Source organism: Parasteatoda tepidariorum, chromosome 12 (assembly GCF_982258835.1).
Source record: "Parasteatoda tepidariorum strain Cologne lab strain chromosome 12, Ptep-v5.0, whole genome shotgun sequence".
In the NCBI taxonomy this organism is placed as follows: domain Eukaryota; kingdom Metazoa; phylum Arthropoda; class Arachnida; order Araneae; family Theridiidae; genus Parasteatoda; species Parasteatoda tepidariorum.
Window position 1 is genome coordinate 45,674,718 of NC_141766.1, and position 26,972 is coordinate 45,701,689.

Consider the following 26,972-nt stretch of genomic DNA (forward strand, 5'->3'; position numbering starts at 1 on the left):
AATAATATAGTTTTGAAATATTGAATTTGTTTGTAGTTTTGAAAACTCCAACTAAAATAGCACCTTCAAAAATTATACTTTTGAAATAAATTACTTTGTAATTTCTTAAAGCGTTGAGCCCCTGAGTAAAATTTTATAGAAATTTTCCTCTCTGTGGTGCATCAGCCTATGAGAGGCCAGTGCACATCACAGTTTTCTTGACCTTAGGGTCAAACAAATTGTTCCAGTCAGTTGGTTAGTCGTGTGCGGAACCCTCAAGCATGCTTGGTACTTATTTTATTGACCCACTGAAGGGATGAAAATCTTAGTCGACCTTGCTGATCTGAGGATAGAACCCTGAACCTGTGGAATGAGATTGTGAAACACTAATACTCAGCCACCAGGCCTTGCAGACATTTTCCTACTATGCACTATTTCCCATTCAGTAATCCGTTTTTTGCAGGGAAGTCTGCATCTAAAAGTTTGGAAACAGTTATGACTAATGCTCAGAGATATAAGAAATTTATTGTAAAATTTCTAACTAGCCAATAGGATCATATATCTAAAAAAAAACTTTTTGTACTGTTTTTTTTATTTATTATTTTCTTGATACTTCTTTAAATTATTTTACCTTAAATGATTGATACCTGGAATTGATTTTTAACTATGAATTGCCCTTTTAAACGTAAAAGGTCCTCCTAAGTCATCTTTTTAACTAGAAATGGTTCTCTTTTCCCATTTTCTTTAGTTAAAATGTGAACTGGGAAATATAGTTTTCAAAAACCTCAAATGTTGAAGGACATGCTATGCGTCTGCTTTGTCATAAACTTAAAACTGCATCTTTTATCCTATGTATATATTCTTATAGTCAAGATCATATAGACTCCCATATGCTTATATAAGGGTGATTCTCACGAAATATGACAATTCACTGTCCGTTGCTCCAAGATCTAATACTATAATACTAAAAGAATTTTTTTTTTAAAAAATCACTAAATAGCATTCTTGTTAGCATTTTTAAATGACTTTGCACCAGCATTAACTGTTTTGTATGGTTAAAAAATTTAATTGAACTTCAAAATTTCATGTTTCTGGCATGTCACAAACAATGTTTCCAATAATATCTAGCTTCAAAACTTCCTGTAAATTTTTCAATATCTAATTTCTTTTATCTAATTTCTAGAATGTACGCAGAGAGTGTTATTTACGAAAACTTCGTTTAAATTTTTTTTTTTCTGTCACTAATTTGTCTGTCCCAAGAAAATCTGTCATTTTCCTGGCTACTTTTATTTAGTGGTTTATAACTAAAGTAGATAGAGCCAGCAATCAATATCTTATGTTAATAGATTGATTAGAACATGTCTAGTTGCATCAGTGAAGAACCAATTTTCTGGTTCAAAATCTATTTCAAAAATTTTTTTAGGTGAGTAGGTTTTTGTGTTGTCATTTTCCTGGCTTCTTGAAATCATTAATAACATAAACTACATAGATTTACCTGAGTTATTTTAAGAAATCCTGTTGTTTTCTGCAGAAAATAAACGTCTTAGGTCAAAATATTAAATTAAAGTAAAGTTATATGCTATAAAATGGCGAATTTGTCATTATCCTGGCTTATGAATTCCAGGACATTGAAGTGTTACCAGAAATTTTTTTTAACTGCTAATACTGTAAGGAAGGAAAGCAAATATTAACCTAATACCAAGTTTATGTGTGATTGTAATATGCTTGGATGTAATCAAAGTTATTTATTTATTTAATAATTGATTATTATACACAATTTTATTCTGTACATATCAGCATCAAAAATTATTTTAATTCTTTCTACAGTGAATAAAAAGAATTAATTTAAGCAATTTATGGTCCACCTAACATAAAAGCTTAAGTTGCGTCACTTATTATTAACTTAAAATGACTATTTTTTAAACTTCTAAGCTAATATGTCATTTTCCTGGCTTTCAAGATTTGGTGAATTTCTATTTTATTTTTTTTCTCGAGCAAATGTCAGTAAACTACACTGCTGTCTGTAAGATATTAATAAGTGTAACTAAAGAAGTATACAAAAAAAAAAAAATTTTAGATTATTTTGAAGACTTTAAATTCCAAGAAATTTTTTGGTCAGAATTGTCATGTTTTAAAAGAATCACCCATAAAGACCCCATGAAGTATCGTAGAATGATACTGTGATAAGCTGTTTAAAATTTTTTGTGGTATATTGCTATTTTTTAAATAAGTATGATTTATACAATTATTTTTAAACTTTACTTTTATCATTAATATATACATTTTAAATAAATTTTTCTTTAGAACTTAAATTGATTTGTCATAACATCAGTTTATATTAATGCCATTATATTAATATTTCTTATAGAACTTGTTGCAAAACTCTTCTTTCTGTGATAATTCTGGTCTTAATCAACCAGCACAAACTAATGAGGAAATTCCTAAAGCTAATGATACAAAAGTTAAGCATTCTCTCAGTTGTGATTCAGTGAATTGTAGTTCCAATTGTTTACTTCAAAATGGAACTGAGTTAAAGAAGAATTCAAATCTTAATGATTCCCAGACATGGTCTATTCCATTGAGTGAGGATATATCAGATTCTCATAGTGTCTCACAATCTGAAGTAACTTTGCCTGAAGTATTTAAGTATTTAACTTTGTTGTTAAATGAATTTACTGAAACTTATGATGAAATAGTAGAATTAGCTGCCTTCTTAGAAGAACTCAATCTTCTTTTAAGAGTAAGTATAAAGATGATTTCTACATAGCAATGATACTCTACATTGTTTTTTTCCCACTTGTACTAAATTAGTATTCTATGTTCTAAAAATTTTGGTTTTTAGCTGAATTAATGCCTCTATTCTAATAAATAATCCAAAAAATTAGTTTATAAATATCATGTGTTACACATAGCTTCCAACCTCTATGAAGCTCCCTAATTGCAGCAGAATACTGGTAAACTTTATAAAGCTATGGTGAACATTAAAAAACTGCAAAATCTGCTATTTTTTATTTTTAAGGTGCCCGTCTTTCATTTCTGAGCAACACGCTCGGTAAATCACTAATTTACTGTCACTAATCACTAATTAAGATGTGTGAACAATCGTTTTTTCCTCTTATAAATGGAAAATTGATTTTATATTGTGAAGGAAACCGCACCTTCCCTCTCACTGACGCCAATGACTGTAACAAGTGACGAGCATTCTCTTTGCATGCGGTTGTTGCACTTCGATTATTGTTGAGAGAAAAAAAGAACTTGGTTGGTGAATTTTTAGCTGAAATATATATTTCCCCAGTTAAGTTAGCATATTTCCTTGATTTTATTCTACAGTTATGAGATTTTCTTGTAACTGTTTGCAATTATATTTTATAGAGGATGCCTATTCAAGATATATTTCTTTCAGAAATATCTAATTATGAGGGATCAGATTGTGTCAGGCACAAAATAAGTAAAATTACAGCTCTAGGGAGTGTTGAAATCCTAACACTTTCCAAATGGATGTTGGCAATTCTTGTTGTGCCCTTATAACAATGCACCTACAGAGAGAATATTCTCAATGATTAAAAAAAATCATACTGAATATCTTGTTAATTTTCAACACTTAGAAGCACTTTTGATTTGAAATTTGAAATTGACTGTTGCTGTAGTAAAATTTTCTCTTCAAGCAAATTGAAAGCTCCAAATCTAACTTGTTACTAAGTTTTATAACAAAAATCCTCTTTTTTTTAATATTATAAATTATATACAAACTAATATTAAGAGATTCTAAATTTATTAATATTTGATTCATTTTTTTCTTTTCTTTGTTCTTAAATATTGATTCAAAACTAAAATGTCTACATTTTAAAAGTAAATATATGTGAAATGTGTCTTTACTTCAGATTTTAAATCCTGCTGATATTATGTACAGTATTTCATACTAATTTTTCACAGTATTGAATTTATTATCTTGCAAACATGGTTATGATTATGCTAATAGCTGTCACAAAGTCTATATTTTGCATTAGTTATACAGTTGCACTTGTTAAATTCGACTGAACTACTAAAAATTCTCTGGTAATCTTAAGATAGGCTACTGAAAGCTTTTATTCAATGCTGGCAGGCCTAGTTATAGTTTTTCTTGCTCTATATTCTTTTACTATCATAGTTTAGATCACCATAAACGTTTTTTTCTTTCTTATTTACTAAACAAATATAATTAATGGGATCTTACTTTAGTTCATTATCTGAATGTGTGACTAAAGAATGTATCCTCTCAATATTTAGCTCTCTATAATAAGTCAGTCTATCATGTTTTATTTAAGTGTAACTGAAACTACAACTGGAACCCATGTTTTTTCAAGACTACTAATCTGTTAAATTTTCTTTATTAAAAACTTGTTTTATCTAGTGTTACCTAAGTACGAATCATAAAGATTTATTTTGAATCAGGTAAAGTCTAGTCTTTTTTTTTCAACTTTAAAGAATTAGGAAAAATTGCCTAAAATTATAAATCTAGTTAGATCTACAGTGCTATGTCTCCACATAAAGAAATACCCTTTTTTCTTGTTTCTAGGGCTTGCACTTATTTACATTAAGTGGCAAAAGAGATGATGCCAGTTAACAAATAACAGTTTATAGTAGTTAATTTTAAATTAATGTTCTCTGAAACAAATTTAATTGAAATGCTTTTTGATATTTTCATGCAGTTATGAAAGTAGGCTTAGAAACAAGATAAAATGTGAAAATGAGTATTTGAATTTATTCTTGGCATCTAATTCAGAGACTTGGTCTAAAAGTCACAGAAGTCCAAAAAATTGTTAAAACACATTGTTTACTGTAAACTATGTTTTTATTAGTATAAGATCTAAGCACAAATGTAACATGAATCTTCTCTTTTATGATAAATTATGTGGGGTAAACTATATAAATCATGTGTCTATTTTAATTTTATTTCCCTCAACAGCAATTTGTAAATCAAGATTTAGGTACCTTGTTCTTGTACCAAGTCCCTTAATTTTTAAATTGTTATAAATTTAAATTTCTTATTATATTTGATATTAGTTTTGCTGTTTTCTATTTTTAACACTTTTTGTTATTTTAAATGAAATTTTGATATTGTTATAGAGTATTTTTGAGATTTAGTGCTGTCTGTTACAGGGTAAAGAATGCAATACATCTGGTTCAAATGTCAGTATTTCTGTTGAGAGTGCTCTGGGCTGCTTTGATTTTTTAAATACTGCCATTGAAAATGAAGAGCAAGATACATCAAATGATAGGTATCAGTAATATTTTTTCTTAAATGATTTAATAATTGATCAATAATAGTTTTTTTTTCTGAGTACTTACAAAAATTTGAAATCTTTGCCCTTATTTTTGATTGAAAAACTGCAATGTGTGTTTTGAAGGGTTTTTTTTTTTTTTTTTTTGGTTCAATGAACTCTAAAATTTTCATCATTATTTTTATTTAGTTATTAATGTAATGATGAATAGCACAGCACAAAAATATAGATGAAACGAAATTTTTACATATAACTTAATCACAAAAAATTCTACTTCTCACTCCAAACTTGAAAACTCAAACAACAACTCCCAATCTTGGCAGTATTTTATCCTGTTTCTTTACAATCTTATTGTCAGCTGCTATGTGGCATAATTTTGCAAAATTCCTTCTGTCTTATGCCTATTGACTTCCAATTTGTTTTTGTGCTGTTTCATTATATATCTTGTTTTATGTTCTGTTACAATAATATCTTACTGTTATTTCAGAATGTCAGAAGATGGTAAAAATACAACAGACCAAAGTAACGAAGCAGTGGAACTTGAAAAACAGTTTCAACATTTAGATATTTGTCCCCTTGCATTAACTTCAGGCAATGAAGAAATTGATATTGTACTTACAGAGCATTTAAGTTATATCACTATACTTGTTTCTGTAAGTATTTTTATATCTGCTCAAATGTATGTTTTTTTTAATGTTTATTTTTCTAGTTTTTTCTCTACTTTTTGCTGTTTTAAAGGTATTTTGCTGCAATGTTAGTTTTTAATTTCACCCTATAAATTCAAATACTTTTAAGATTGTTATGGTAATATGTACTTTTTCTTAACAGGCTAATAGTGCATTCGCAGCAAAATGAGAATATTTGCCACTTCTCTATATTAGATATAAGACAATATTTTCAATCATGGTTTTTTTTATTTTAATTTTTAAAAAAAATTAATTTAAAAATCAGTAGTTAATTCAATTTTCCTTTATGTTTTTATGAATGTTTATTAAAAGTGCATATTTATCAGGCAGTTCTAATATATTTTAACTTTTAATAAAATTAGAAATCGAAGGAAAATTAACTTTTACATTTATTTTGTTCAAGTTTTACATTTTATTCTACATAAAGCTGTTTAACATGATAAAAAAATAAATTAAAAAAAATATAATTGATTACCTAGTAAAAAATAGATATTAACAAAAAACATTCTTAAATTATTTTTATCTGAATCTATTTGATGTGATTCTTGATTTTCCACTTTCGTATTATCATGAATTATTTAATAGAAGCTAATAAATTACTTAAACAATTTTTGTGCCTCCACTCTGACTATTGCCTTTAACAAGAGCCATCACAGCCACTCGCTCTGTACTTCACTGAATGAAATGAATTTTTATAAAATGCCGAGATTTCAGAAATATTTTATGCTTATTGTATTATGCGTGCAGATATATATTTGCAAATAATATGTTCCCAAAACTTATATGAAACTTAAAATAATAAAATTTTGAGACTTCAGGATTAAGTTCCCTGATTTTTTATGTGTATTTTTTAAAGCAAATGCATTGATACAGTTTTGAAATTAATTGTTTTGAGATTTTAAGCTTTAAGCAACAAACAATATGTTTCACATGCTTTATTTTTGTTTATGCAAAACTATCCCTGAAGAAAGAGTAAAAAAATTAATATAAAACTAATAGTGTTAAAGGTTTTGAATTTTAGCAATATAAATAGTTTAAAGTTTTCTAATTTGTGTATCTTAAATCTATATTTATAAAACTAATTACAGAAAATGGATTTTTATGTATTTTTTCCTTGTGTGATGTTATTGGTTTGCAATTTAGATGTTTTTCAATACCTAAATTGAAAATCAGTATCTAATAATAATATCTTTTATTTTAGTCTGTTCATTTTAATCTTGAACCATTCAAGTGTCTTCAAAAGTCTACCTTAGAGAAAATTAGACGCCAAATAGTTTGCCTTTATGCTTTGACAGATAACATTAAAAATGAAGCATTTACTACTAGTAAGTCGCTTTGCTATATTCAAATGCATCATTTTTTTAAGTAATTAACATCTGTTTTAATATAACACACTAAATATGATCTATCAATTTCTTTTCTCATTTTATAGCTAAAATTTATGTATTTTATTTTTGTGAAAAAAAATATCTCTTTCATTCTATAAAATACCTGCATTGGATGCATGGATTATCACATTTTTAAAAATGATTAAAGATAAATTCTTCAAATGAAATTAAAGTTTATGCGGTTTATATAGTCAAGATATATTTCTCTCAGGTAATGGCAGTACTTTTATTTTATTGGCTTACAAGAGTGAGGTTTGTGTCTACAAAAGTGATATGCCTAGAATAATTGTAAGTTTTTAATAATAATGTTATGAACTATTTTTTGGATCATGACGTTTACAACATTAAGGTTATTCAAGTGACATTTCATACCACCTGCAGAATAGAAACTACAATTTTAAATTGCTAATTTAATACTAGTCATGGAGTTGATGACATGGGCTGAATATATTGCCAAGAAGCATAAGTAATAAGTACTTACAAAAATTTTAGAACTTATTCCAACTTTACTTACTTTCAAATTAAGCATGATTGCTTCTCTTCTTAGTTACTGGTAAGAGTCAAAAAATTGGAAACATTTAAAAGTTCATCACTCCTGCTGATGTTTATCTGTTTAATCTACATTGGTGGACAAAATTAAGAGATGGAAGACATTTTCCCAAATATCTAAAAAAATACTCAATATAAATTAATGAATTTCGTTATGGATATAGCTTATTCCATGATAATAAAGTATGCAAAACAAAAATGAAAGTGCCATTCACTGGCAAGACCTTTTGCCAATAAATCTAATGTAGTTCGAACTTAAGGATAAAAGATGACAATAAAAGTGAGGCTTGTACAGTGTGTGTTGCCTCTAGTATGGCTCTAGGACCTGCCTGTACCTCTGGGCACTTACGGAACCATTGTCAAACACATGGAGCATTGTGCGGGTATCTTGCATGTGCGAAAATGCTTTCCATCTCTTAATTTTGTCCACCAGTGTATATATCACGGACTCACATTAACTCTTATGTCCAAGACGAGGAAGCAGATTTATTGTCTAAAAGAAATTGCTGCTGAATCGGTACAAAATCTTAGTATAAGAGTAAATTAGATTTTTTTGAGGGGGAGAATTTATACCTGAAATAAAGCTTATGCTTATTTCATGTCAAAAGACCTACAATAGTAAAATTTTTGTAGTGATGTATTTATTAAGGTATCCAAGGGATGATTAGAATTCTGTTCAATTTTAAACTGTTAAGTTTAAAAGAGAAAACAAAAGTCTCATTACTTTATTAAAAGTCATATTGAAAGCTTAAATTACTTTTTAATGTTAGTTTTTTGTTATTTCATTGAATAGAAAATTGACACCAACATTCATTCCATTTATCCTCAAGGTGCTATATTGAATTTCTCTCCTGTGTGACATGGGACATTTGTCAATAAATTTTTAATTTCTAATTTACCCTTTTTCTTATTTTCTATTTATACATTTCAACTTAAATTGATAAAGTGAGTCTGTGATACAATAAGTTATATTTACAGTTCTCTGAATCAATTTTTATTAAAAATCTTCCCTTTGTTATGCTTTTTAAATTTAGTTTTTTTTCATTGTTGTTTTTTTGTACTTTATGACCATTTCATTGATTTTTCTCTTTTAAATGGCATAAATTAAAAAATGTAACATGTACCATTGGTGCAAAAATTATTTCTATTGTACTAAAAACTCTTGATTATGCTTGGCAATTGACTGGCAAGATGCAGTCCAATAACTGCAAATAATTCAGTATCTGCTGCAAAGAGTGATTATTCAATTGTGCAATTCAAATTTGGAGTGTCATAAGAGCATCTTTTAAAACACATCTGCATTTTAAAAACTCCCCAAATCAAGCTTGTTAAAACAGGATTACTCAAACCATCTCTAATTTAAATGCCGTAATATTATATTAAAAATATGAAGATTTTATTGATTTGATCCAATTTTATTTCACTGAATTTAAATTTTTTTATCAGGGAAGAATTTTACAATGCGATAATTTAGAAAAAAAAATGTGGCAATTTTTTTATTGGACAAAAAATTTCCTCCAAACTTCATTTATGTGATCAGACATATTTTACATCCCTTCTGACTTGTGCTCATAATTGGATTAAAGTTTTTCCCTCATATTTTTTGATGACGAAGGAACCGCAATCACTTAATTAGCGCATTAACAGTGAGTATTGGAAATAGTTTGATTAATTAGTCAGATCTTCCCTTGTATTTTACTTTTTCCTAACTCACCATAGTGTAAAATCAAAGTTCAAGGTTACGTCATCTTTCTAGAGGAGTAACATACATTTTGTATAACTCATTGAGTGTTAATTAGGGAGAAGGATGTATAAAACTAAACTTGTTACTGTTTCTACATTTTAATGATATGCAGAACGCATATAATTACATTAAAAATCGGATTCATGAGGCAGCCGTTTACTTTTTCGGGATGTTGTAAGTTTTCTCTGTGCTTCACACATATCTGTTTTTCTTCCTTATGGTCATTTGTAATTATTCATCTCCATACTTAGTTCAAAATAAATTAGTGTTGAAACTGCTTGTAGGTTGTCTTGTTGTTTCCTTATTAACGTACTTGAATAACTCTGCATCCAGCCCAAGAGTGAGAACCAAAAGCAATCACATTTATTTGATGATGTAATTTCTCATAATCCTGTATGATAGACAGCGCAGGGAATAGTTTTAATAGTTTTATTTACAGACCTAGCTACATTAGTTAATGTTTTATTATTTATTTTCAGTGTTATTGTCAACCTTTGTTTAGTTTTATTAGTATTTAAAATTTCATTAGTTTCAAAAGGTTGCCAGAATGGACACCTAGTCAATCAGTTTCACAAAATTATTCTAAACAGTGGCCTGTGCTTACAAGGTCAAAAAAATCTGAAAATCATGTTTATTATTCAGTTTTCAGTGATGAAGTATTATTGCATTTAGCAATTGTCATTGTCAATCTAAGAAGTGAAAAATCATATCAATCAATTATTTTCTTGTACTGTCTGGCAGGTGCTATAATGATGTTGAGCTTATCCTCTTAGAGAGCTAATTTTCTTTGTACCAAATTGATGATTTTGGTGATGATATTCTGAAATGTGATAGAGGATAGATCTATCGTGGAACTTGGTAGATGAAATAAAAGACAGCACGGGAAACAAAAAATATAGTATCTTAGCAGATTTCATGGTAAAAAAATACTTCTACTACCTCTTAGTAATGCTCTAGCAAAAGTCTGTTTAGTATGGTATAAAAACAAAACAGACTTTAGAGGTAACCTGAAAATTTATTTAACTTGCTATGGTGGCAAAGTCAAATGGAGCTTGACATCAGACACATTTTTAAAAAACTGAACTGGAAAAAGCTAAGAAAGTAACTGCCATCTTTAAAAGAATAATTATTTTATGTTCAATTAATTTTTTTTATCAAATCATATATTTTCTGTCATTAAGTAAATAATCGCTTATCTAAATTTTGTGTTAATTTTTCTGTTTTAAGTATAGAAGAAATTTAATAATTTTTAGATTTGAATATGATTTCCTGAGTTTTCTCTTTAAATACAGTACAGAACCCGTTATCCGGAAATCAGAAAACCGGAAAACCAAAAAACCGGAAAGAAATTTGATAAATTTTCCCGCAATTTTTAAAAAAAAAAAAAATTTTCCTCATAAGATTTTAGGATTTTTCGTTCTTTTTTGAAAGATGTTTACCTTACCATAATTTCAGAAATAATCATTAGTGTATTACTTCATCTTTTTTTCTTATTTTTAAGATTATTTCCAAATAATATTCTTTTTTAGTTGGGTTTAACACTAAAAAAACGGCTTTTTGTAGCGATTCAGAAAACCGGAAAAATCAGTTATCCGGAATAGCGATAGTCCCGATCGTTCCGGATAATCGGTTCTCTACTGTACCATAGTAAGCATTTTGACTACAATATTTACCACAAACTTTAAAAAAAAAACTATTTTATTCCAGCTTATTTATTATTTTTTTGCAATTTTCTTCGCTTTCAACTTTTACAGTTTTTGTATTTACTACTATTTGACTTCTTACTGCTATTACTCTTAGATTAGAATTTATAAAAGTTTTGATATAAAGAAGATAAAATTATATTGTTTTTTAGGTGATTTGTTTTGTAAGAATCAAAGGAGCATTTACCAACTGTGGACCAGTATCTGTGGCAATAAGATGTATTGCACATCTGATCATTTTAGCCTTGAAATGGAAAGTGTACTTAGAGCCAAAGCTGTCTTAGATAATTATATGGCATCAACTGGTTAGCATTGAATTTAAAATCTTTTTTTAACACAAATAATTATAAAAATTCTTCCCTTGCTTTATTTTTTAATTTTTCAGTGGCTCCAAGGTTAGTTTGTGATATTGTAGACTGTAATGAGTTTGATCCTGCATTACGTGTGACTGTACTTCATCTAAAGAACTTCTTTTGGGGTCACTTTACACCTGATGATCTTTTGGTGGAATACGTAGCTGATAGTAAGTTATTTATTATTCATTTATTTCAAAACTGAAGTGTATTCCTGATTATCCAGACTTATCACCTTAATATGTAGATAATTCTGGAACAATTATTTTACAGTAGAATAAATTATGTATGATAGAAATTTCTTTTATGTAATGTTATGAGCAAAGTTTTCCATTATGTTATACTGCTTTTGAAACTAATCTGAATCTTAAAGCAAATTAAAATTAGGATGAGAAATATTTTTTTAGCCCTCTGTTCTTCACTACTTCCTTATATACTATTACGTATTAGTAGCAGCTTTTACTAATATTTAAACTGCAAGCTTTTTAGTATGGAAATTAGTTTTCCTGATGTTTTAGAATTGGGAAAATAGTGTATAGCTGAGAATAGTGCATAGCAGTATTATTTTGCCCTAGTACTAAACACTTAAGGTCTAAATTACTAGGTAGTTACTAGAACATCCATGTACATGCTAAAACACAATGATTAGTCAGAAATGGGATATTGCAGAATTTTGCACGCAAAAAACATTGCAGAATTTTTTGACCCTCGTACTAAAAGTACTAAATCATGTAATATATAATAGCAAGTTATTATTTGTTAAATTCTTTTATTTTTGCTGCTAATCAAGAGAACAATATTATAAGACAAGACATCTGAATAACGTTACTGTGTCATTTATGTCAAATTAGTTTATTTACTGTTGTAAAATATGTATTTTAAGCATCTAGAAGTAATATATTACTTTGATTTTTAGAAACAGCATTTGTAGTTGCCCTCATTTTCCTGATAAAAATATTTTGTCCTGACTTTTACTTTTTGTGTATTTTTAGAACATTCTATTTTGTACTTCGAATCTTCAATCGAGATTTGAATCTTCAATCCATCTTTTAATTGAATTAATAATGTTGGTAAAAATTGCTTTATTCACTAATTCAAACTGAGGGACTTCCTACTGAATTTTTACTTGTTCAAACTAGGGGACTGTCTACTAAATTTTTACTTGGTTCTGGTATGTAGCCTTATCTCTAGGCTCCATTTTTAAAAAAATTTTGTGTGCCATTTTATTAAAAGCGAACTTAATTAATAATTTTTGTCAAATTGTTATTGTGATAAATTCATATATCACACCATTTATTATTTTCAGCATTAACAGTTACATCTTTTAAAGTGGAGTTTTTTGGTTTCTCAATTATTGATTCACCTCTTTTATCAGATTTTGAAAAAGATCAATTCCAATCAACAATACAGTAATATATAATATAATGGTATAATATTATATATAATAGTGAATTTAGTAATCATTTACAAAATTACTTTTGTACAAAAATGTTAAGTTGCAAATTTACTGTGTTTTTTTTTTCTAAGATTAATACACTACTTTAAAATTATTTTATTAAGTCTTGAACTCTATTATAAATTTTAATTAAATGTTGCTAAGAGGGATTATTAGCTAATTGATGCTGGTCATTTTCTTTAATGCACAATAAACAATTTTCCATCTATTCATCTTTAACTATTCTATGTTGTTAAAAGCTTTGTTAAAAAAATTTAGCTGACAACTGTTAAGACTTTCTGATTTAAACTAATTAATTATAAAACTAAAAACAGTATAAAACTGAAAAAAGTAAAATTAAAACAGTAAAACTGAAAAGTATTAACAGTTTTTTATGATGAAATGTGTTCCTGTATACCTTTTTTATTTTGTCATTTGCCCTTTTTTAAAGTAACTTGGTTTGGTATATGTTTTAGTGTTCCAAAAAATGTTCTGTCTTTTTTCAAAAATGTTGTTCTGTTTTTTTTTTTTTTTTTTGCCCTCTGAGACGCTTATTTAATTTTTATTTTTTTGTTGTATGCCTGTTTAGGCAGTGGGGGTGCGATTGTTCCTGTTTTTCAGTGGCGCCATCTATGGCCAAGAATTTGACTTCTGCCACGCCATTCACACAATCACAACCCGTTTAAATGGCGGGTCAGATTCACATACGAAGGAGAAATGCCATAGAACACACAGAGAGAGAAAGAAACATCCATGCCTTGCCCGGGATTCGAACCCAGGACCTTTCTGTTGCAAGGATAGTTCCCGGCCCCCTACACAGGCCTGTCGGCGAGAGGCTTATTTAAAACCACTAAAATAAAATATTGAAAGAGGAAATGAATTTCCAGATTTCTTTAAAAAATTCCTATATATTTTATTTGGTTAGTTCACAAGTCTATCTTGATACTATGATATGGCAAGTCTATCTTGATGCTATCTTGTTACTTTGATTTTTATTATATTTAAAAAGCATAACCTTAATGGTGCCTACAAATTTATTACATTTTTAGGTCTTGCCACTGAAGATTTGAAATGTCAAGATGTACAAAAAGCTTTTTGTGCTGTTTCAGTACTGTCTAAAATCATTCCTTCAACTCATGCTCTATTTCAAATAGGTTGTTTTCTTATAAACTCTAGTGTAGATCTTAGAAATATTGCTGGTAAGTGTAAATTTGCTTCGAACTTTCTTTTAATTTACTTTAGCTTCTACATGAGAATTATAATTTTTAAAAATAGTGAGTTTAGTGGAAAAAATACTGTGGTTAGTGAGTGTAGACTAAAATTTCCATCACTTAAAGCATATATTTATATTTCTTTTCTCTCTTAGCGTGTTGCATACTTTGTTTTAACTTACTTCAAATTTCTGCAACAGACATAAATTATGTTTACCTTTTTTTCATGTTAATATTTTACTCTTATTAAAACTAAATTCAAAACTACTCTTCTCCCCACTACATCAGAGCTCTTTCAAGAACTAAAAATGAGAACTGCTCACATTATCCTCAATTTAAAGTTTTTTTACTTAAATACCATCATTGTCACAAGATTGTCCAGTCATCTGACCACTTTATCTTTCTGATTCCTGTTACTGCCTATTACCCGCAAATGTTCTTTGAATGTAAGATTTCTTTTGATTTCATCGTTATCTGCTTTTTTCCAAATATATTGTTTTTCACCCATCTGTACGAGCATTCATCAAAAGAAAGGTATAAGCATTTTAACTTACAGAGCTTCAGATGTCTGATACAAAACAAAACTTGGTTAGTTATTTAAGATAAGAAAATTTTTGAAATTAACATTTTAATTGCAATCAAGTAACATTTTTCTTACAGTTCTTAGCATGGCATGGTTTGCTATTCTTGTCTACTTATTGTTCCAGAGGTGAACAAAAAGTTAATTAAATTGTTAAGAATAAAATAGCTGAAAGGGCAGTGTAAAGTAAAATAAATTTTTACATTTATATTTAAAATAACTGAAAATATCTCTTCTATATTTCTGTGACAAAAAGTATGTTGTCATTTGGCATTGGTCCTGTATGCTTAGATATGAAGTGTGCGCATTCTTTATGCTTCGAAAATTATTCTTCCGCTTCAACACTGTTTATAGGTTCTGGCAAACGTTGAGTTTGTGATCAAGTTTTTTTCTTAGATTCCCTAAACTGGATTATATTTCTCCCTCAAAGTGTAATTCATTGACAGTTGCTTGCTTTGTATGCATTGAATCCATTCATCTTCAACTATCAATATACTCTTAAAAATGGTACTTTGCTATTGATCTATTCTGTAAAATGATTAATCAGTTGTACATTATCACTTTTAAAATTTCAGAAATGTGCTGATTGCCTTTGAAATAAAAAAAATTAAATATTTAACTATTGTAGTGCAAATTTTAGTGGTTTATAGAAACAAAACTTTATAAAAATTTATGTTGTAACAAATTTGAAACCTTGGTGTAAATGTAAGTTTCAATAAAAGGAACTTAAAATTTTAGAACAATCTTATATCATAATCTGTATGTTTTAGTTCAGTATCTGCTTTGATTATTTTTAAAACAACATTAGATTTAATGTTCTAAGTCATAAAATCTTTCAGGAAATGCAAAACAAATTTTATATTTTCTTATCCAAAGAAAGTTTTACTCTCTTGAATATTATTTACAATGCCTCATGGCAAGAAATCTGTTAAGTTATGTAGTACAGATGTAGTTTATTGTAATCAATATGAATTATCTTGTGCATGATAGATAATTATAAAATTTACACTTTCTTTTCTTTACCTTTTACTTTTGGGCCTTGCATTTTGTTTTTCTCCATGTTTTATTTTGTAAATGTATTTTCCAATCTCCTCTATAGTGATATGGGACTCTTTAAAAACTTTTTCCACTCATACTTAATTCTTCAATGGTTGAGAATCGGTTGTAAAAACTTGAAGCTCCTGTGTTGAAATATTTTTTCCTAACTCCTTTTCAATACAAGCCAATATACAAAATATTTATTTGTTTTGCTATGCTTCAGTATGTTAAAATTTTTTAGAAACAAATTCTCTCATTATAATTATTATTTTGATAGAAAAAGAGACGTATAGACTATTTCTCGTTTTTTTTTTTTGTCAAAAAAATATACCATGTTATACTGTTCTACTACAGTAAAATTAGTATGAACACTTTTGTTATTATGAGGCAAGAATTTGTACCTGTACCAAATTGGCAAAAATGATTATCACACAAAATTTAATAAATGTTGCAACTCGTCTGCGTTTCTCTCCCTTACATTGTAATGTCATTTTTCTGTCTTGGTAAGCCTTGTATCTAATCATACTAAAATTTGATAATGTACTTAGAAAGAAGGCAGTTACTGTCTTCCATGTTACACCATTAGAAGATTGATTTATGACCGTCATTGTTTATCTGCACTTTTTATTGTCCCCACATTATTAAGTCATTTCCCTCGCTTCTAACTGAACCTCATGTTCAAATCCATCTTAGATTTGAGAGCATGATGAAGAAAACTGATATAGCACACTGAGTTTATTGTTAATTTTAGAATTTTGATACAAATAATAATGCTTTTAGTTTTAAGGCATTGTAACAACACAATTTCACTCTTTGAGTTCGTCATGTTCTATGATTATTTTTTAAAATTTATTTTACATCATATATATTTCGTTTTTGGTAGTTCCTCATTTGTTACATGACATCTAGTTCTTTTAATGCAGATAAGTTTTAAAATATTCATGGCACTATGCTTTGAGAAGGATTTTAATTTTACAATTAGGGTTTCTTACCTTTTGTAATGGTATTTTTAAATTCTTGCTTATCGCTGCTTGGTTTTTTTTTATTGGGATCAGTAGCAGAAAAAAATTGTGGTGCTTTGCCAAGAATTTGTATATGTTTGCTTGGAAGTTCTACATAAAAGTATTGAAATGCTAAGTCAAATTCTCTGAAGATTAATAAGCTGAAAATATTTTAGAAATCCTTATTTCTGCTTATGATGTTATAAGTTATCAATTCATTGTAACTTATTAATTATTATAAGATATTAAGTAATTATTATAAGATATTAATTATAAGTTATTTTAATTTTTTTCAGCTTCCTACTTAAGAGCGGTATCTACCAATGAAGAGTGGAAGGAAAAAGTAATTTTTGAATTATAAAATTCATTACAAATTTATTTCTTAATAAATTACAGTCGGACTTCTACTTAACAAACCTCCATTTTGTGAATTTTTCTTTTTTTCAATTTTTTCCTAGGTACCAAGAACATTTTTGAAATTTTTTTGTAAAATAACTTCCAAAGAGCGAAGTGAATTTTTTTTAACAAACTTTTCTTTGAGATTCTCTTTCTCTATTTTCCAAAATATTTCAAACTTGTTAATGCATTTTGTGGGGGAAATGACCTTGAATTGATTTCTGCAGCCACTTTTAAAAAAGTAGTAAAATCTCTTTCCCTTTTTGTTTGTATTTCATATAGGAATTCATGCCAAAAATCAATTTAAGGGAAAGCATAACAAAAATTTCTAAAGCATGGAACTATGATGTTAAAGATCATACTATTCTTGACAGTTTTGCTATAGCTAGATTCTTCGTCAGCACAGTGAATTTGCAAAGTTCGGACGGCAAGGATGATATTTCTTCAGAAAAACTTTTAAAAATATGGGTTTAGTTAATAGAGAACACGAAATTAACAATGATGTACAGATTTAAGACTTTTTTTATTGATTTTTAAGCTGCTGCCACAGACTGGTATTTTGGTACTGGATCAACTGAATCTGGTATTTTGGACAGTGTGAAAAATAAAAACAATGCAGCAATGAATTGTAAGCAACACAAAGATTAAGACAGAAATTATGAAGAAATAACCAAACCTTCATATGATAAAAAGTTGAAATCATTTAAACAATTTGATAATAGATAATAATTTACAAGCTAAAGGTGTGTCAATTGCTGTCTAGTGTTTATGAATTAAAGATCTGTTTTGTGTAAAAAAAGCATTTCAAATTGTGATTTTTCTATTTCACGAATTTTTCATATAAGGAATTTTTTATTGGGATTTAGCTTCTTTCTTTAAATAGAGGTCCGACTATATTTGTAAATATAATGTGTTTTACCCTAGATAAATAAATTGTTACTCTGTAACTAATCATATGATTCAAAGACTGAATTAAACATCTTTGTTTTTAAATTTCCATATTGTTGTCAAATAGAATAATACAGAAGAAAAATACTCTTAATTTTCATTAAAATATGGATAAGTGATTGAATTAAACATCTTTGTTTTTAAATTTCCATATTGTTGTCAAATAGAATAATGCAGAAGAAAAATACTCTTAATTTTCATTAAAATATGAATAAGTGATGAAATGTAAATTTAAAACTTTGAAGATGTTAAAGTATTGTTTTAGCCCCAGTAAAAAAAACTAAACTAAAAATTTTCTTTAGCCTTTTTGGCAAATGTTTAGTTATCTGGGGCTAGAAAATTAAGTACAACTTAGCCAATCTGTCATCTTATCAATTTACGAAGTTTTATTTCTAAGAAAATCTGGTAAACACGTAAGACTTACAAAGCCTACCTATAAATGTCAAAACTAGAATTTTTTCATTTTTTTTAGTTGTTTAGAATTATTAGAATCAAATATTTTCTTCTTTTTGAAATTCTAAGTTAAAAAAAAAAATCTTTTTCTAACTTGTTAAAATTTCATAAATTTTTTCCCACTGTTAACAACATGTTGTATTTCAGGGGAAAATTTTTATTTTTTCCAGAAATGAAATTTGAGAAATGATTGCAAAAAAAGTTAATTAAAGTTAGTTAGCTGAATCATTGATATGATGTCGTAGTCATCAATGCATTTTCTCTTTCTGAAATAGACTGATAGAAATATATTTTTCATCACTTTTTATTTATTTGAAGTAAATGAGTCTCGCTCATCATTTGCCATTAGATTAGTCAGGGTGGTTGACTCTTAGCTTCGCATTAAATCTAAGAGCAATCTGCCCAGAGCATTAGTAGAATTCTAAATGCTGATTTTCTGCAACTATACATCAAGATCACAGCACAATGCTGAAATGGAGAAAAATGTGACTCATGTGTAAGGAACATGTTTGAATGAGGTGAATAGGGCATGTAGGAGGTGGTGAAAAAATTGTGTAGATGGTTCTACTTCAGGTTTATTATCATCAAAAAATATTTTTTGAAAAGAAAAATGACTTTAAGGGGGTGACCTTAAAAGAGAAAAACCTTGTAACTAATAGTTATTTAACTGTTTTGACAATTGTTTATAATTTGCTTTTGTCTTTATATTAGGTTATCTTTTCTTATTTAAAAATGATGCAGCAAGATAATGCAAAACATAGACTTATCTCATGTAAAGCATTAGAAGTACTCGAGGTAAATATTATGGCATAACTATCACTTACATTGTATTTCCTGTCAGTTCGCACTGTATGCTTACTTTGTCGTAAAATAATATACATCTTAAGTAAAAAAATAGATGGAAAGCATTAATAAAGTGATGTACCACTAGTTTTAAATAATGGTCCATAAAACATAAAAAAATACTTAGTTAATCAACATCAGCGAAGTTTTAAACCTAAAAATGCAAGGTGTGTATATCTTTAATAAAATATGAAAGTAAAATGATTTATGCTTAGCTAAAATTTTCATTTAGCTGCTTTAAACAAATAAGTAAAAATTTTCATGGAAATCTACACCTATATCATTAATATGTAGGAAGTTATGACATATTGCTAGGTATAGAAAAAAAGGAAAATTAGTTTGTTTTGAGATTGTAATCTGGTAGCAAATAATTTTTCTTGCAACCTATGAGCAGTTGATGGTCTTTGCTTTGTTTCAGAAATTTCCTCAATATGATTTTCATTGTTTATACTAACAAAGCTAATGTACTTCATTGAGAATTACAATTTATAGAATTGTATTACCTAGTTCTACTGCATATGAAGTCAAAAATAACAAACATGTGAATAAGTTTTTAATTTAATATCGGAAAATTATAGCTTCATTGATATTTTGTTTAGTTAAAGTTTTATAAAACTAATTTATAAACAACTCTGTTGGGTTTAATTGAAGCGAAATATGCTGAGTGCTAAAATCAAAATAGAGCACATTCCAGTGGAAATAGACAAATTCTTATTTAATATTGAATAAAAGTTTCAGAATATCATGTCAGAAATATGCATGGAATTTCTGTGCAAATGCATTTTGAAAATCTTTTAAAAGATTCTTGAATGCAAAAATGTGTTATCTCGATGTTAATATACTGAATAATTTCAATATATCTTAAAAAGTTTGCGGATTAATTGATGGAAAATGGAGAAGACTCACTGATATTGTATGAGAGCACACAATTAACGGCATCAAAATTTTTTTAAATGTCCAATAAATTATCAAAATGGATGCCTAAACATTATCACCTAATCTTTAAATAAAAGAAAGTGTTTTTTATTGCTTAAATTTAGCTAGTGTCGCGGCAAAATTATGATTACAAATCCACTTATCATGCTTCAGATATCTTAAGAAAAACTATAATTATTAATTGTAAGTCAAAATGCATTTTTTTTAGTCAGAACTGGGAAAATGGTAATGAATAACTGTTACAAACTCACAACAATTATGATAATAGCATATTACTTGCTAAAAAGTGTTGTTTTATGTCTTATCAGGTTCTTCCAAAAACAGCTATAACATTGTAGTTAAAGGTTCTAAAGGACAAAAATATCAAAAAAGGATACTAAGGCAACCAATTTTTTTATAAACTATTTGATTAAAATAGTTTATAAAAAAATTGGTTGGCATTTTGATATCATTCAGCATTAAATACATTCTTCAAATATTCACACCACACAAATGAGAGAACATTTTTTTATCTCCTAACACACATTTGGCAAAACCTCAATAGTTAGATAGATTGTAATTAATGTCTGAGATCCATAAACCAATAAAAAAAAAATTTTGAACTGTCATTTATAATTGAATAAAATCTAGAATCAGAAGAAGTATTAATTATATATGGTTGTATTTGGTATTTTATAGTAATAAGGTCATAATTTCAAATATTCAATATTTATTAATTTAAATATTTATTAATTGAATATTTAACAGTCCTTAATCACACACTACACCATAAGAGAACTTTTTGTCACTGGAAATTTAAATCTCATCTTTCAAAAACCCTCCATAGGTTAATGTTTAATTCATGCCTAACGAAAATCCATTAAAATCTCATTTATCAAAACCATAAAGAAAATTTAGGTTCATGCATTTTGAATCTGTCTTTCATAAATAAATGAACCTTGGAATCAGAAGCGCAATATTTTACAGTTTCACAATTTTTTTAAATTTTTTGAATTTAAAGCCAAGAATTAAATTAATTTTTTTTTATGAATTGACTTGGCATGTTTTGGAATTAACTGCTGTAAATGTTAAAATTATGGACCAATAGAACACTTTATAGACATATGTATCTTAAAATTACTATAAAAGATATACAAATAGAAAAATATATAAAATCATAATTGCTGTGTAAGTATTTAATAATGTTTTACAGTTTGAATTGACTTTCGAAATATATAGACATTGATTGACATGGTAATTGCACTTATGTAAAAATTGAGCATCATGACACTAAACTTTTTACACCAAATTTCTAATTTTGTTTTTACGAAATATTATTATCTTTTGAAGAAAAATTCCATTCTTTTAAGAGATTTATCAGATATCTCAGCCCTGAGATTAGATTGAAAAATTTTTGCATATTAACATTAGTGAGTTCTACGTCATACTTATGATACTTTTATAGCTAAATTCTTATGTTCAACATTTATAATAAGCATAAGAGAACAAGATAAAAATAATTTTTTAAAAAAAATTTAAATTTCCTTATATTTTTCAATTTTTGTACTCAAATATTTATTTATTTATGTTAATTATTATTTGGTTATATTGGATTGAAATTATGGTTACAATAAATCTTAATATATTCTTTTATACAATTTTTTTTTGTGTATTTTCCATTACGTAGGTCAAGAATAACATAGGTGTTGAGCAGCTATCTTTTCTGATGAATAATGATGAAGATTCTGATGTTCGCAATGCAGCTTATGCTGCTTTACTCAGCTTAGGTTAGTGTCACTTGTTTTAAAAATTATAGTTGTACTATTAAAATTTTTCAACTCTGTGATATTATTTAAATATTTATTAAACTTTTAAAGAAATGAATGTCAATTTTTTTCTGTATATAATTTTTTATTTACTAGACAGCATGAAAATAGTTAAACCCTGAAATGAGTTCAAGGTTCAAAGTTAATGTAATTATATCAAATTACCTGCATTTATCAGAAATCATAGAGTTCATTGTCTTATCAAAGTTCTTTATTATTTATCTTAGGAATTATGAATTTTTCCAATGATACACATAATATATTAACATCTAAAAAGAAAGGATAGAAATGCTGAAATCAAATACTCAGAACAAATGCAAAGTCACTACTATAAAAAATAAATACTTCCCTAATAGCTATTATAATATTGGTTATAGTCCATCAAAACTTAATGGGATTTTTATTTTGTTAAGAATTAGTCTATAGCTTTATTTTTCTATTTACAGAATTGGGTGCTGCATAAAATTAAACTTTAAATGTTAGTCATGTCTAAAAATTTTCTTTAATTTTAAAATGTATTATATCTGATTAAAACATAATTTTACTCATTATTTGTATACTGTTATCTAAAGATTGCAGTAATTGATTGTCAATTTCTGAATATCTTATGTGTGCTTTCTTAGTTTTTGGCTATAGTCATTGTTCGATTTCATAAAATTCTTATTTCAAAAGTATTTGTACCTGTAGTTTTGATGCTGCATTATGTACCCTCTCATATGCATTGTAAATACAGTATATATAGAATCCCAAAACTTGTCTTTTTTTCCTAAAAAGTATTGATTGAATGACTGGTCTCCAAAATTTACACGTAATTTATTACATAAGTACTAATCATTGCAAGTAGTGATTAAAAACGTAAGTTGCAGGGATGAGATTCTTCCGCGGATTCGCGGATTTCCGCTTTTTTTCAGATTTTTTCATTTTTCCCGCTAATTTCCGCTGAAATTTTTTTTGCCCAAGTTAAAATGTTTTATGAGGAATTTAATTTTCCGCGGAGGGAAATTGTTGAAGTCCCTTTTCCTCCCTCTGAAGTTTCTCTAAAAATCATTTCCTTGGGATAAAACTGGTTGACCTTTATACAGGGATGAGATTTTTTTTGTCTCTCGAATTTCAGCCTTTTTATCAAAAACTCCGATTCTCTAAAAGTTTCGTTTTTTTAAATAAATATCCCGTTTTTTTTAAATTCAGTCATTGAAGTAAAATAATTATATTTATTTACGATTTTCAAAGATAAACAGAAAATTCAATCTACGCCCTAGCTGCTAACCCTTCCGCATTTTTACTTATTTTAGCTATTTTCTCCGATTTCACGCACAGAAAATAAGATTTTCCGTATTTTTTATCCGTCGGCTGGATAGCTCGTATTTTCGTAATTCAGATCTCGATTTTTATTCACGCGATTTTAATATCAATCATCGATTTTCGTATTTACCTGATTTAAAAGTTGCACATTGCGATTCTTATTTACGCTATTTAAATATCGTATATTATGATTCTTATTTACGACATTTAAAAATCCAATATCGTGTTTTGTATTTATGCATTTTTAAAATCTCGATTTTATTATCAAATCTCGATTTTTGTATTTACATGATTTAAAAGTTGAACGTTGCGATTCTTATTCAGGCGATTTAAATATTGTGCAGTGCGACTCTTACTTACGAGATTTAAAAAATCAATATCGCGATTTGTACTTACGAGCTTTTAAAGACCTATGTAGCAATTCGTATTCACGTGAGCTTAAAATCCAATATCATGATTCGTTTTTGTGGTTGTAATATCGCGCGATTTAAAAATTATGCATCGTGATCAAAAAATTAAAAAATCATGATTTGTATTTTCGCATTTTTTAAATTCGATGTAGAGTTTCATATTTACGTGATTTAAAAGTCTCATATCGGGATTTATATTCACATGGTTTACAAGTTTAAAAATCGCACTTTTTTGTCAAATTTTTGTTTATATATATATATATATTTTTTTTCTTTCTTTCTTTCTTTTTTTTTTTTTTTTTTTTTTTTTTTTTTTTTTTTTTTTGGATTTCCTCTTTTTTACTTTCTGACTACTCTCATCCCTGAAGTTGGGACAAAAGTACTTGTGTAAATATATAAGTTAAAATATAAAAGAATCATAATCATGCATTAAATATTCAGCTATTTATCTGAGTGTTTTTATAGGTTTACAAAACAACATAATTAATTGACAAAAAGATTATAAGCGTTTAAATTAAGAAATAAAGCATACACAATCAAACAATAAAGCTTTTATTGTATGATTATCACGTATTTATTTCTTATTAAAATCTAAGTATTTTTCTTTTCTTTTAAGAAATGAAACCAAATATTAGTTAGAAACCTATTTAAATTGTTTAATCTTAAATTTAAAGTACTAATGGTTTAATGAGTTGATCAAATTCCAGCTTATACACTCACTTAGGTTGACCACACATGAACAATCAGTACGGGTTGAAAACGAACATCAGCCCCAATGAAATGTGATGGTAGAAAGGCCAGTTTTAATTTTTTGCAATGCTCGTGTTAGTTTTGTGATGGATAATATTGTTTTCCTTTTGAAGTTAAGTTAACGTGATGTAATATTGCGATATACATCTTCAATCAAATTATAATGTCTAAAGTTCATATCCAGATTTTTTTAGAATTATATTCTTGAAGCTTTTTCTCTATTACAAAATCGAAAAAAGGGCAATATTTTGCTCTGTTTGCTAATTGGATTCGAAGATTACTTATAGTGTTAAGAAAATGCATTGCAAAACTTTTAGGCATAAAGAGGCAGGAAGAGTTTTCAAAGTGTACAAATTGAAATATTTCTGAAGGTTTTGATACTTGTGATTATGATGTCATAAGACGTAAACTCTACTTTACACCATTCATTATCGAACTTAATCTGCTTTTAAGTGTTGTTGACCATGAGGAGCCAATATTCAGTATGTTGTTTCCAACTGTGATGTGGCAATAAAATATGGATTCGGAAGACCTAAAACTAAAGCTAATTTTTCTAAAATGCTAATTGCTATTGTTTCAAGAACACGATTTAAATGCTCATTATCCAATTAATCATTAGGAGATATTTTAATTGCAAGGAATATACAATGTGGGAGCTGTTTTGATCAAACTTTTCCTAAAAACTTAAAGGTAGCCAAATCAGCCATTTATGAATACTTAAACCAATATATGCTTCTTATTAATTTTACTTATAGTCTATCACGTGTATATATTTTATGTGCGTTTTTGTGTGCCAGTAATAATATGAAGAAAGATTTTTAAAGCTGATAACTGTTTTATTTTTGTGAAGGTTTTATCAATTCTGTGAAAAACATTAGAAATTATTTTATTTTGTAAGGCTTTGAAGAGAATCAAAGTTTAAGATCAAAATTGTAAGCTCAAACAGATAACAATGTGGCAGGTCTGCATTTTTGCTCATAGATAAATAAATATTTGTGTTAAGAGTTACTGCAAATAAATATTTAATTAGATAATTAATAAACCTATAAAATAAATTTTTCTTCATTTCCTTGTAATCCATGACAGTATCTATTTATACTTTCATTAACCATTTCACCAAACCAATCTTTTTTATTATTGTGAATACTTTAAACAAACAAAAGTAATTTTTTTTTCTTTTCTTCTTTTGTTTAGTAGATTTATTATCTTGTTTTGATCTCCAAAATGATCTATATTCTCCTTTATTAACAAATGTAATTCGCCTTCAAAATAAAAGTTGTCTGCATTAATTTGTAAATTTATTGCTGAATGAAAGTTTATTTTATTATTGTTATTTTTTAGGAAAAGTGAAGTAATTTAGTAAAGACTCGTGATTTGTGACATTACATGCTTAATAAAGAGTTAATGTCTGAAGCTTATTCAATAAGAAACATTCCCAAGCCTACAAGTGATTAAAGTTTGAAAAACTAGCTTATAGTAAAAAATCAGTTTTTGCAGCAGAAGGGAGCTTACATTTTTGTATATCAGTGAAATCATATTTTTTTTCATGCCAAAGATACTAATATTTTAAAGTCATTTTTGTATTTTTAATAAGTGTTTTATGCTTTTGTTGCAGCTACTTAATATTGAATTTAGGTTTGCTGTTATTTGTGTTTTGTCATTCATTTTGTAAACTTATTTACTTATTGCAATTCATTTGAGAGAAATTTGAAATATAGTCATGCTTGCAAAAATTTAATTTGATCCTCTAGTCATGTTTAGGACACTCAGAGAATTTTTTCCTACACTGTCACTAAATTTTAATGTTTGCATTGTATTCAGACGTATGTTTGTGTTTTAGTATTAAATATTTTATTTAGCATTTGGTAGCTTTTGTACTTCTATGTTAATATTATTTTAACAAAATGAGATTTGAAATATATTTTTTCAAATAGGTTTCTAATTATGAAATAATTAATTAGATCTGCAAATAAAGGGCAATTTAATAATACACTTTGCAACTGTGATACATGGCCATTTTTTTAAAGAAAATTTGCAAGAAATATTAAATTTTTTGGAATTTGTAATATAGTTATATATTTACATATAAATTTTACAGCAGTCTTTTGAGTTGAAATTGTTTATTTGCATATTGTTGGTACTAGCTTTGTAGGTTGTAGTAATGTTTTGTTTTTGCATAGTTTTATTTATTCTTTAAATTT

General features: G+C 27.4%; 1 protein-coding gene across 5 annotated transcripts in view; it reads left to right on the forward strand.

Moving 5' to 3' along the window:
* Window positions 1-26,713, forward strand: part of LOC107450583 (rho family-interacting cell polarization regulator 2) — a 64,427-nt gene extending 37,714 nt beyond the window's left edge. For all 5 annotated transcript variants that reach the window (XM_043042056.3, XM_043042060.3, XM_043042059.3 and 2 more), the window contains 11 exons: window positions 2,348-2,719; window positions 5,119-5,237; window positions 5,728-5,893; window positions 7,128-7,251; window positions 11,463-11,615; window positions 11,696-11,833; window positions 14,148-14,297; window positions 17,225-17,271; window positions 19,437-19,520; window positions 22,171-22,270; window positions 26,113-26,713. In XM_043042056.3, the coding sequence (XP_042897990.1) occupies window positions 2,348-2,719; window positions 5,119-5,237; window positions 5,728-5,893; window positions 7,128-7,251; window positions 11,463-11,615; window positions 11,696-11,833; window positions 14,148-14,297; window positions 17,225-17,271; window positions 19,437-19,520; window positions 22,171-22,270; window positions 26,113-26,126 (1,467 nt within the window). In that variant the 3' untranslated portion in view covers window positions 26,127-26,713. The remainder of the gene's footprint in view (window positions 1-2,347; window positions 2,720-5,118; window positions 5,238-5,727; window positions 5,894-7,127; window positions 7,252-11,462; window positions 11,616-11,695; window positions 11,834-14,147; window positions 14,298-17,224; window positions 17,272-19,436; window positions 19,521-22,170; window positions 22,271-26,112) is intronic.
* The last annotated feature ends 259 nt before the right edge of the window (window positions 26,714-26,972 follow it).